General features: G+C 46.3%; 1 protein-coding gene across 2 annotated transcripts in view; it reads right to left on the bottom strand.

Moving 5' to 3' along the window:
- The window catches only part of ZC3HAV1 (zinc finger CCCH-type containing, antiviral 1), a 59813-nt gene extending 53890 nt beyond the window's left edge, over nt 1-5923 (bottom strand). Inside the window, exon 1 of one of the 2 annotated variants that reach the window (XM_045864204.3) lies at nt 5199-5923. In XM_045864204.3, the coding sequence (XP_045720160.2) occupies nt 5199-5506 (308 nt within the window). In that variant the 5' untranslated portion in view covers nt 5507-5923. The remainder of the gene's footprint in view (nt 1-5198) is intronic. The other variant, XM_045864203.3, reaches the window with a different exon arrangement.
- Between the last annotated feature and the right edge of the window lie 6789 nt (nt 5924-12712).

The raw sequence follows: 12712 nt of genomic DNA, 5'->3' as shown, positions 1-12712 counted from the left end.
GAGGCTCTTGATCTCAAGATCTGGAGTTTGAGCCCCACTTTGGGGGTACAGATTACTTAAAAAAAATAAAAACAAAATATCACATTGTATACCTTAAGTATATACAATGTTTCTTAGTCAATGACACCTTATTAAAGCTTAAGAGAAAAAAAGAACAGTATTTATCTCTATCACCTTTAAGATGGGGGAGATGATCAAGAAAGGGAATTCAGGGGCGCCTGGGTGGCTTAGTCGGTTAGGCGTTCGACTCTTGATATCAGCGTGGTGAGTTCAAGCCCCATGGTGGGCTCCACGCTGGGCATGGAGCCTACTTTAAAAAAAAAAAAGAGAGAGAGAATTCGGGGGAAGGGTTAAATGAGTAATATTGTATTTCTGAAGCTGATTCATGAGTACACAAATAACTCATTGGATGCTTTATATATTTTCATAAGATTTAAATATCACATAATAAAAACTTTAAAGAGAAAATTCTTTTAAAATGAAAACAATAAGATACCATTTTATGCCCTTGGAATTGGCATAAATTTTAAAAAGTCTGATAATACCAAGGGCCAGCCAGCCATAAGATAGGAAACTGGGACTCTCAAACATGAAAATATTTCTCAGAATCTGGAAAAGTTGAAGCTGTGCAACCATTCAGCCCAGCAATTCCATTTCCTGATGATCTGTCTACTCTGGAGAAACATCAAGAGACATGCATATTCTTGGCAGCATGGTTTACTATAGCAAAAACCTGGAAATATCCCAAATGACCATTCCTGGAGCAAGAGGTACTGAACTGTGCTATAAATCGCAGGATGAAATACTATATAGCTGTTAAGATGAATAAATTAGATCCTTATGTATCAACAGGAATAGATCCCCAAAACATAACATTGAATAAAAATTCTCAAATATATAAAACAATACTACATTTTGTACATGGATCCAAACATGTATGTGAGGAAATTATAGAATCATGGAGGGGCAGAACACACACCATAATCCCGGTAGAGGTTGCTCCTGGGGAGAGAAGGGAACGAGACTAGGAAATAGAAAATAATTTTCAGCCTGTTATGGTTTTTATTTTATTTTAAAAGATAAGCAAAAATGAAAGGCATAAATATTTCTTTATTCTGGGAGGTGAGTTGTAAGCTTATTTATCTTGTATTTTCTTTTATATAACTTTTGTTATATTACATATTCAGAATACATATAAATACTCTGATGCTTGTTATATCATTCCTTGTGGGGGCGCCTGGGTGGCTCAGTCAGTTAAGTGTCTGCCTTTGGCTCAGGTCATGATCTCAGGGTCCTGGGATCGAGCCCCACATCCGGCTCCCACCTCAGCGGGGAGACTTCTTCTCCATCTCCCTCTGCCATTCCCCCCCCCGCCCCCCCGCTTGTGCTCTCTGGCTCTCTCTATCTCTGTCAAATAAATAAATAAAATATTTTTTTAAAAAAAGAATATTATTCTTTGCAATTTGGACTTTCCCCCCCCAATTTATTAAATAGTCAATTAAACCTCTCCCCCATCTACCCACCCCACCTAAAGTTACAATTAACCAAACAGGAAAGGCATACAAACAGGAAAGAGCCCAGCCCAGAGGAAACACCCACATTGGCAAAAACCGCAAAGCTAGTTGAAAACACTAGACAGCCGGCTTCACACAGTTAAACAGTCATGCCTGCAAACACACACACACACACACAAACACACACACACACACATACAAAGCAAAAAACAAAATAAACCCACTCAACTTTAATTCATGAAAGGTCCTACCTTCACACAGCTACTTCACCACACAAGGAGCTAGTTAAGAAATCGTGCAGATGGATCTGGGTTCAACAACTCTGCCATCTACCTGCTCTGTGGTGGGCACATTTCTAAACAGCTCTGGGTCTGAGTTGCTTTATATTAAGATGGGATTTATAATATCTACCTCAGGAGCCAGGGTAAAGATTAGCTTGGATACCATCTCTAAAGTTCTTACCATAGTGCTTGATACATAGTTATTTGTTCACTAAATGGTAGTCATTGTTTGCATCAGAACTGGGATTAGAACTCCATGTGTGGGCATATATTTCGGCAAAGCAAATTGAAACATCCAAACTGATGTACCAAAACAAGCCAATACCCAACACTGAAGCAAGCACTGTTGACTAACATGTATAGCTAAAAGCAATGTAAGAGGGGCGCCTGGGACATGATCCCAGGGTTCTGGGATCAAGCCCCCCCCCGCCCCCCCCCCCCCCCCCCGCAGATTGGGCTCCCTCCTCAGCAGGGAGCCTGCTTCTCCCTCTCCCTGCCACTCCCCTTGCTTGTGCTCACTCTCTCTCTGTCAAATGAATAAATAAAATCTTTAAAAAAAATTTTTTTTAAATGAAAGCAACGTAAGAAAGACCAGAACTGCAGGATAGATAGGAGAAGTCCTATTTATGAATATAAAGGAATTTTTATATAAAGCAATATAAAGGAAATTTTATAAGTCCAGCAAAATGCAAACTGTCCTCAGGCAATTGATATGAGTATCAATTGGTCAACAGATTCCACTAACCTGTAATCCACAAAGAAAGTCCTTAGACTCCTACATGTCAAGTTTTAGAAGATTTTATACATTTCTAAGAAGGGGGGAATATCTTTAAAACATCCTTGGGGAAAAAACATATTTTCTAGGTTTTGAGTCAAAAAAAAATTCTCCCAAGGGCCCTATTATGAGGACACAATACACTTTAATGGATTAAAAATTTGTAATTCTCTAACTCAAAAGTGATGAAAAGGAAAGAAAAAATACAACTAGACCAATAAATGTAAGAAGTAAGAATTTATCACTTCACTAAAAGAAAAAAAAAAAAACTTTAATGAATTCCCCAGAGGATCCATCCAAACTTGAATAGACCAAATTATCCCTGTCTTATATCTCCCCTTTTTAAAATACATAAAAGTGCTGGTTAACAACCCAGTTTAGGAGTTTAAAATGGTTTTCATGTTTCAAACCACACACACAAAAATACCGTAACAATATAAAACAAAAAAAAATAGTTTCTAAAAAAACTAAAACTAAAGCGTCTAAACATATTGTGTATAAGAAATTGAAAGTTTATAAATATATTGGATATGTAACATATTTAAACAATTATGGATTATGTCTCTGCAGGTTTCTTCCTGAAACTTATAATTCCTATTATAAGACAATCAGGGAAATTTGAATGCCAACCGTACATTAGGATTATATTAAAATTGCACTAAAAAATTGTGATTGTTGTACTGTGTCCTTACTCTTTAGAGATACTAAAGAATTTATGGAACACATAATCTCTGGGATTTGGTTTAAGATAACATGTTAGGAGTTGGGGACAGGGATGGGGAGAGGGAAATAAATGAAACAAGACTGGCCTTATTTTGAAAACTGTTGAATTGAAATGATGGGTACATAGCAGTTCATCATTCTCTTTTCCCTACTTTAGTATATTTTGAAAATATCTAGAGTAAAAAATTAAAATATAACAGATATATGTATTTAAAACTAAAAGCCAACACTAGTTGAAGAATTTTTAGTAACAACAGAAAAGCACCAAAAAAAAAAAAAAAAAAAAAGATAAATCCTTTCAACTCTCTTGTTATTCAATATAGTACTAAATTGTTCCTTCCCTTTTTCTCCTCCACCCCCAGCCCTCCTTTCCTCCTCCCAGATTTCCTGGGTTGCTGTGACTTAGAGGATTCCCTCTGTACTAATTCATAATTTACCAAAACTTAGACTTTCAAACTGGTGCCTCACAACATATTCAATAAATATTTTTTAAATAATGGAGCACATTCAGCACTTTTTAAAAATTCTACCATTTTGTCCTTTAAAAAATGTCTTATATATTATCCCCTCTACTTCATCCATTTAAAACACCGGTCTTTTGTAATGCTTTACTACACATACTGGGGGTGAGTAATCCAAAGGTTTTTGCTAACAAGCACAAGATCAAAAGATTGATGGCCACCATTTTGGACACCAACTTAAAGTTTTTAAGGAGGGGCCAAGTGTGAAAAGTAGTATATCAAGAAAAATAATTGAGTAAAAGTGCACAGGGACAGAAAAGACGGGGAGAAAGACTATGGTCAGAGGGAATCATTCCCTAATTGAACAAGCATTCAATCAAAAGTGGGATGGGATGGGGGAACCCAGCAGGAAGTGGGCAGGAGCCCTCAAGAAAAAGGCTTGATGATGAAAGTATCGCGAAGGGTGAAGAAGGGCTCGGGGCAGTGCCAGAGCCCCTGCCTGGAGGAAAGAAGATGAGTGTGACTGATGGGCAGCATATTCGGGTACAGATGTTGCTCGGACGGTGGGAGAGGAAGAACCCAGATGTAGCAGGAAGGCGGAGGCAGCCGAGAGACACATGGAAGCCATCTTTGCAGATGTGACAGCTGAACCCAAGCGAGTGAGCTCTCTTCGGGAGAGACTGGGAAGACAGGTCAAAAGGCTTAACCCAAACCTCGGGGTACACTATATTTAGGAGGCAAACAATGAACGAGTGGAAACCCAGAAGCGGCTGCCTGAGACATACGGCGCACTCTTTCAAAGTGGTCCCAAGAGCGGGCAGGGGCGCTGGGAGGGGACCCTACTTCATCGGTACCCCTGGAGAAGATCATTCTGGTCAGGGGTGCGGACTAGCTTCAGAGATCAGAAAAGTGATAATGAGGGGCACGGGGGCGGCTAGGAGTGGAGGGCCAAGCGCAGGGCCAGCTCGCTGCGGTACAGACAGTCCGGGCGCGGAGGGCGCAACGCGCCGAGGGACGCCGGTAGCACCTCGAGGAGGACTCAAGAGTCTACCCAGTGGAGGCATTTTCCTTCGTTCCCAAACCTGCCTCTAAATGCCCTAGACCCAGGCTGACCCCAAAGTGCTGCATTCCTCTGGGGGTGGGGAGTTAAGCGTGGTCTTCCCCGGGGGGATATGGCGTTAGCCAAATTCGAGGACGGGTCTGGAGGCGCTGGACGGAAGGGAACGGCCAAGAGCAGAAGCGCGGGCGGAGCAGGGGAAGCAGAGAGGCGCGAGACTGGAGGGACGAGGTCCCCACGAGGGCGCCCCCCTCGCGGGGCAGCAGTCCTGACACCGCTCCTAGACCCGGGCCCTGGGAAGCCGCCACCCCTCCCCTCGCCGTGCACTCACCGCTCCTAGACCCGGGCCCTGGGAAGCCGCCACCCCTCCCCTCGCCGTGCACTCACCGCTCCGACTGCGAATAGTTGCACCGACCCAGCAGGTTGAGCTTGCAGAGGTGCAGGTCTTCGCAGGGCCTCTGGCAGAACTTGCGACGGCACACCCGGGCTCGGGTGGTGGCCACCACGGACCGGGTGACCCCTTCCTTGTCGCCGGTCTCCAACACCACGAAGCGGTCGGGCCCAGCCTCCTCCAGCACCTCGCGGAGCTGCCCCTCGGGGAGCCTTATCTCTTTGAGCAGCGCGTCCAGGGCCATGCGGCCCCCGTGGGCGCACAGGATTTTGGTGATGAAGCAGCACACCTCCGGGTCCGCCATGGCGCGCGGCGCTCGCGGGCCGGGGCGCGGGACTCTGCTCCGCGGAGAATCGAAACTTACAGGAGTCCGGGGGCGGGCGCGGGCGCGGGCGCGGGCGCGGGCGGTGCTCGGCCAGGCGCGCCCCGGGCCAGCGAGCGCGTGCTCCTCGCCGCCGTTAGCTGAGCCCCGCGGTTTCGCTTTCCCGCTCGGCCCTGGGCCGGGAGGCCCGAACTCACCAGCCCGATCGCGGTGTCAGACTGCAAGCCAACCGCGACGGCAGCCGAATGGAAGGAAAAGCGAACGGCGCGCGCGGTTCTGCGGGCCACCGCCGCACCCGCCCGGCCCCTCGCTCGCTTCTGCGCTCCGCGAGGGTGACGTTCCCCAGCTGGGCACGGCGAGGCTTCTAGCGAAAGAAGAGAAACTAAAACTGAGCTGGGGCCCTGGTGGAGTTTTTATAAGCCAGCCCAAGCAGCGAATGACGCGAGCCTTGGGAGCCCCCTTGAGGAGGTTCAGTTCTCCACCCCACCCATTCCGGGAAAGCACGGACCCTAGCGAGCGCTCGCTTGGAGCTGGGCGCCCTACCTCCGCAGGAAGCTCATCTTCTCAACGACTCCAAAGCTTAGATACTATTATCCTCAATCTGTACTTGAGGAAGTAACTTGAGCAAACAGAGTCATCAAGGTGGAACCTGGATGCTACCCGAGGTTCCCCATATCTGGCCCCCACGCCCCAGATCGTGGTCCGCCCGGCCAGGACCGATGTGCACTTTCTCCCCCAGCACCATGCCCTCTTAAAGAACAGCGATGATTGCTCTCTCTCTCTCTTTTTTTTTTTTTTTGCCTTTTTAAGAGCTTTTAGAAGAAACACTTCTTGACACTTTCTTGCCTGCCTTCGATCGGTAACAGGGGTGCCGCAGGTACCACTTAATTCCCAACAGCCATTGGTCGCAGGCATACTTAGTCGTATGCCAAGATCTCAGGTAGGTTCCTCTCTTTAGATATTTGGGCAAGGCCTTATCCCTTGTGGAGACCCTCTTGGACTCCAGGGTCGGTATCGAGATTATTTTAAAGTGAAAACATTGGAGCTACAGAAGTTGCATAAAGAAATTTTATCTGAAATTCTCTTAATCTCAAAGCAGAGCCTCCTGAAGACTCAGCTACTATTAACCCCCTTCAAAGGGAGCTTCCTGCTAATTCAGCTGCCCAGTAGAGACAGACTGCCCACTCCATTAACATCAGAAAGCCCAGTAGAACCTTCTATACTCTCCCATTGAAGCCCTAAAATAAACTCTTCTGTTAAATTGAGATATATAAACTTTAGCTATTCCAGGCCTTTTCCATTACTGGGAGCTCCCCCCACCTCCCAAAGTGAAAATAAACTTTGTCTTTTCTCCTGTTAATCTGTCTTTTGTCAGTTAATTTGCAGATCCCCAACCACTAGTATCCAAATTGGAAGAGGAAAAAGGTTTTCCTCCCAACACTCTCCCAAGAAGGGTCATTGATCAAATAGGGTTTTTTTTTTAATGATACAATTCAATTATCAACTTAGAAATTCTTCAAAATGGGAGTGCCTGGCTAGCTCAGTTGGAGGAGCATGCGGCTCTCTCTCTCTCTCTCTTTTTTTTTTTTTTTAAGATTTTACTTATTTATTTGAGAAAGAGAGAGCACAAGAGGGGAGGAAGGTCAGAGGGAAAGGGAGAAGCAGACTCCTCACTGAGCCCAGAGCCTGATGCGGGGCTCCATCCCGTCCTGAGATCACGACCTGAGCTGAAGGCAGACACAACCAACTGAGCCACCCGGGTGCCCCAAGCATGCAACCGTTGATCTCAGATGGTGGGTTTGATCCCAACTATGGGTGTAAAGATTACATAAATAAATAAAAATTTTTAAGAAAGAAATTATTGAAAATGATCAACAGAAATTCTGTTTGGTATTTCATGGTAGATGAACTGTGTCTGTCAAGAATAGAAAACTTTGGCATGAAAGCCAGCCAAATGTGGGGCCCACACAGGATCATCTGACTTTTTGTTCCCTCTAGCCATTACTTCCATAATTGCCTTTAATCCACTTGGCCTTATTTGTGTTCTAATAGGTTCCCAGGACTGGGCTTTCATTATCAAATAAATTCAACATAGCATTTTCCATGTAGCCCTTACATTAGTTAGTCGCTCTGAACATGCAGAAATTTAAAAAAATAGTTCCTGCCCCCCAAAACATGTCAAAGACATGAAAAAAATAGTTAAACATAAGGGAATCAGTGGTTAAATGCTGCAGTGGGTATATAGGAGAATGGAGAAGGAAGGAAGGATTGGCTAGAAAGGTTGGGAAGAGAGGTCTAAAATTCTCAATTTGAATCCATGAAAAACAATATGAGGGATTGTGGGAAGGGAAAAGGCAGACATTTGGGGAAATTTTAAAATGTGTGCTGTCACAATTTGGGTTCCAAGAAGCAAGATACTGATAAGGAATTAAGAGTACAGATGATCCCTGGGATGTAACACCAGAGAAAATCAAGGAAAAAAGCAGAAATGGTTCCAGGGAGCTGTCAGACAAGGATACAGACCTGACAAAGTCGTCCAGCCCACCCAGGAGCAGGAGTCTAGCATTGGGCAGAGAAGCCTAAGGCCTTGTACCACTATCCTGCTCAGTCACGGCCGGCTCAGTCACTGGAGAAGAGCGTGACTTGAGCTCAAACCCTGGAGCAGATCCTGAAGGAGTTAAAACTGGGGGCTCTCAGCTAAACACATCTTCTTGCAGTTGGGCAGCAAGCCCTGACTTGATGGGGGCGTCTGAGGGACACACATGTCCACTCTAGTCCACCCTGCGCACCACGTGGATCTATGTCTCCGTCCATATTCAGGGAACAGCTCCTTCAGGGCTCTCAGGGGCCACTCTCCCTGAAAGGAAACTTGCATCCTCAGCTCCCACCTTAGCTTCCCTGGGTGAGTACCCCAAGTCCCAGTGCCTAAGGGATCCGAGCACCTTCTCAGGCCACGGTTACAGTTCTTGCCTTTCTTCACAGTCACAGTTGGGCAAAAGAGTGCCAACTGACACCCAGAGAAGTCACCAGAGTCCATACATAGTCCTCCCTGTTCCCACTGTCTAATAGGTGCCCTAGCTCTTCCCACTGATGGGGTCAATGACCTCTGTTATGGCAGGGATTCTTTGTCTTACCTGCTAGTCTCTGACCATTAGGAGGCCAAAGTGCTTGGTAGCAACCATAACTTGCAGTCCAATGGGAACTTTGCTGTGCCCCAGGTAAGAACATGCCCCCTTTGGGAACCAAGACCTCTAACTCTGCAGAGCCCAGAGTTGTGGGGACAAAGAAGCCCACTGGGGGGGCGCCTGGGTGGCTCAGTCGTTAAGCGTCTGCCTTCAGCTCAGGTCATGATCTCAGGGTCCTGGGATCGAGCCCCGCATCGGGCTTCTTGCTCTGCGGGAGGTCTGCTTCTCCCTCTCCCACTCCCCCTGCTTGTGTTCCCTCTCTCGCTGTGTCTCTCTCTGTCAAATAAATAAATAAAATCTTAAAAAAAAAAAAAAGCCCATTGGGTCATGGAATGATGCTAACTAGGACCACTCATGGATTCCACTTATTGTTTCCCAACCCATGGATTCTTTCTGTTGGGGACACAGCATCATACTAAGAAACATCATCATTGCAGTGTATTGCAGTGTATTGCCTCCAAGCTGAGCTTCAACTACATCTTCAATTGGTCATTCCAATACTTTATCTATCCATCAGCTTCTGGATTGGTGAGGTATGTAATATGACCAGTGGGCCCACTCCCTGACCTCCTGTGCCATGAAGAGTGTCTTCTGGTCAGATACGACACATGTGGGATTCCATGTGTGTGGATCAGGTGGTATTTAAGCCCCCAGAGAATGGTGCTCCTGAGTCCCTGCAGCCAGGAAAGGCAACCGCATACCTGGAATGAGTGTCTATCCCTGTGAGAGCTGGCCCTTCCAGGAGAAAGGGGGCCCAATGTAGTCAGCCGGTCACCCAGCATCCTCTTGGTCTCCTTAAGGAATACAGCTTCGCATTGGTCTTTATGGTTGGCAGATTAGACATTCAGTGGTAGCAGTAGCTATATTTTGGTAAATGACCATCCATTCTGTTAGGTTTTTGTATCACCTCCATCTCTGGCACCGTAGTTTCTTTGTTCAGGTACCCATATGCAGCAGTGGGGGTAGAGGGGGCCTCTAACAAAGGTTGCCTAGGTTAACTGGCCAAGTTGTTTTGTCTAGTTGGCACATCTTTTGTAATAGATACTTACTTGTGGGCCTTAACATGTGATACAAAAAACTTCCCATTTGTGTCCACTCCTATATGTTCATCCACTCCTATATTTTCTTGTCTCTGATTTTCAAATGTCTTTCATTCTGATGCTCCACCCGCCAGCCAGGTCACTGCTCATGAGCACACATATGTTCTAACTTTGGGCCATTCTTCCACCACACAAAGTGGATGACTAGGTGCACATCTCAAAGCTCCTCCTACTGGGGAGATTTTCCTTCACCACTGTTTTTCAAGACCTCCTCCAAGTGAGACTATACCACAGCCACCATTTTCAGTTTATACTGCATCCTGAGATGATTCATTCATACCCCAACTTGGGCTTTTTCTTTCCTCATTTAACTGGTTATGTGGGACCTCCTCATATGACCATAGGTGTAAGCTAGGGGTGGGGTGCCAGGACAAGCACAGTGAGTGACATGGACATGTGGGCTATGAGGGCTATGGACTCATGCAGCTTGCCTGTGCCCTCTGGTCCTGCTTGTGCTCAGTCCCAGAGATACCAGTTTCATCTTATGATGGCTTTAATGATAGGCCTGCCTGACTTTGTGACTCCATGTGTCCAATGGGACCTAGCTGGTGATGATGCATTCTGAACCCATGGTCATTTGTTATCTCTTCCAGGGCCCAGTGCCAAGCTAGGGGCTGCTTTTCTGAAGGAGTGTAATTCTTCATCACAGTTGGTATGAGCTTGTTCCATAATCCAAGGGGTCTACATTGTGATTCTTCTACTGGGACTTGCCTTAAATGCCACACTTATTCCATACTGACCCCTCCAACACTATAGCCTCTGCTAGATGATTCAGTCCAAATAGAAAGGCTGTTTGTATCACAGCCTGGACCTCCTGGGGAGCTTCTTCCTGCTCTGGGTCCACTCAAAGCCAGCAGCTTTCCATGGAGCCCAACGTGTGGGCAGCAGGAGTGTTCTTAGGTGTGGAATGTGTTTCCTCAAGAATCCAAAGATTCCTAACAGGCTGTGGGCTTCCTTCCTTCCAGTAAGGGATAGGAGATGCAGCAACTTGTCTTTTACTTAGAAGGAAATGTCCCAGCATGCTGCTGACCATCAGGCCTCTAGAATCTTTGGTGAAGTGGCAGGTCACCAAATCTTTGTAGGATCATCCTGCCCGAGCAGCACGATATCATCCATGTACTGGGTCAACGTGATGTTACGTGGGAAGTCCAAATGCTCTAGTTCTCTTCAGACTGTATCACAACAGCAGACTGAAGAGTGGACATAGCCCTGTGGCAAACTGTAAATGCTTGTTATCTATTCTGTGGGAATATGAACTATTTCTTAAAAAAAAAAAAGATTTTAGGGGCACCTGGGTGGCTCGGTCGTTAAGCGTCTGCCTTCGGTTCAGGTCATGGTCCTGGGGTCCTGAGATTGAGCCCCACATTGGGCTCCCTGCTTGCAGGAAGCCTTCTTCTCCCTCTCCCACTCCCCCTGCTTGTGTTCCCTCTCTCGCTGTGTCTCTCTCTGCCAAATAAATAGAATCTTTTAAAAAAAATTCTAATTATTTATTTGAGAGAGAGAGAGCACATGCAAGTGGGGGTGGGGGGCAGAAGGAGAGAGAGAATCCTTAAGCAGACTCCATGCAGAGTGCAGAGCCCCACATGGGGCTCAATCTCACGACCCTGAGATCACAACCTGAGCCGAAACCAGGAGTTGGAAGCTTAACTGACTGAGCCAGCCAAGTGTCCTGGGAATATGAGCTACTTCTGGTCCTCTTTCCTCAATGGGATGGGAAGAATGTATTTGCCAAATCAATGGCCACAAACCATGTTCCTGAGGCTGCAGAGCTCTGCTCCAGTTAAGACACCACATCTGGCACAGCTGGTATTGACCGGGATTACTTCCTCTCAGTAGTCTTCGGTCATTCTCTAGGGTCCATCCAGTTGCAGCAGGGTCAACACTGGCCAGTTAAACAGAGATATGATAGCAACATTTCTTCATCTTTTCAGTATTTAAGAGTGGCACTAATCTTTGCCACCCCCCACTCCTGAATGCAATGCTATTTTGTGGATCCTTTATTGGCCTGGGGTGGGGGGTGGGCAAGGTGTGGTGTCAGCTCTTCCATTTGGCCTTCCCTACTGTGATAACTCTTATGCTACAGGGCAAGGAAGTAATGTGAGGGTTAGTCCAACTTCCAGGAATGTCAATCCCAACTACACAGTTAGGGATGAGGGAAATGACAACCAGTGAGTCCATGGACCCAGAGGACTCACCATGAGTTGGCTCTTTTCAGGAATCCATTTGCTTCCATTCTTTTTTTTTTTTTTTTTAAGATTTTATTTATTTATTTGGATAGAGCAAGAGTGAGAGAGAGAGAGAGAGCACAAGCAGGGGGAGCAGCAGGCAGAGGGAGAAGCAGGCTCCCCATTGAGCCGGGAGCCTGACGTGAGGCTCGATCCCAGGACTCCAGGATCATGACCTGAGCTGAAGGCAGACGCCCAACCAACTGAGCTACCCAGGCACCCCTGCTCCCATTCTAACAGGGGGGCCTTCAGGTCTCAGGGTATCAGTTGACCTCTGACCTTGTGCACAAAGTCATCCAAATGTCTGGTATGGCCAGAGTGACTCTATCCTTGGCCTGCCATCTTAACTATGCCAGCTCAATGGCCCCTCCAGCACCACTTGTTCCTGGCCCCCTAAAGAATGTTGTACATTTCTGTGATCACATCCTGCAGGGAGAGCACTGAGAGATCTGTCACTGTCCCCAGCTCACTAATAGAGATACAAACACCGATAACATAATTTCCCCCTCCTGAAGCACAGAAGATGCCAGGAGGATAATTACTGTTAGTAATTAATCATGTTAATGTATACACTTTGATCTTACTGCTATGCTCTCCCTCACATCCCCTGTCTTTATAAAAGCTGTGAATTAAATCTCAGCTTTGCAGAGAATAGCCTCGGATCATCACCAGCCCGAC

This window comes from Mirounga angustirostris, unplaced genomic scaffold, assembly GCF_029215605.1.
Source record: "Mirounga angustirostris isolate CCGP_5_RB_7025 unplaced genomic scaffold, mMirAng1.0.hap1 SCAF_12, whole genome shotgun sequence".
NCBI classification, from domain to species: domain Eukaryota; kingdom Metazoa; phylum Chordata; class Mammalia; order Carnivora; family Phocidae; genus Mirounga; species Mirounga angustirostris.
The sequence above is the reverse complement of the archived record's forward strand: the minus strand, read 5'-3'. Positions and strand labels throughout refer to the sequence as shown.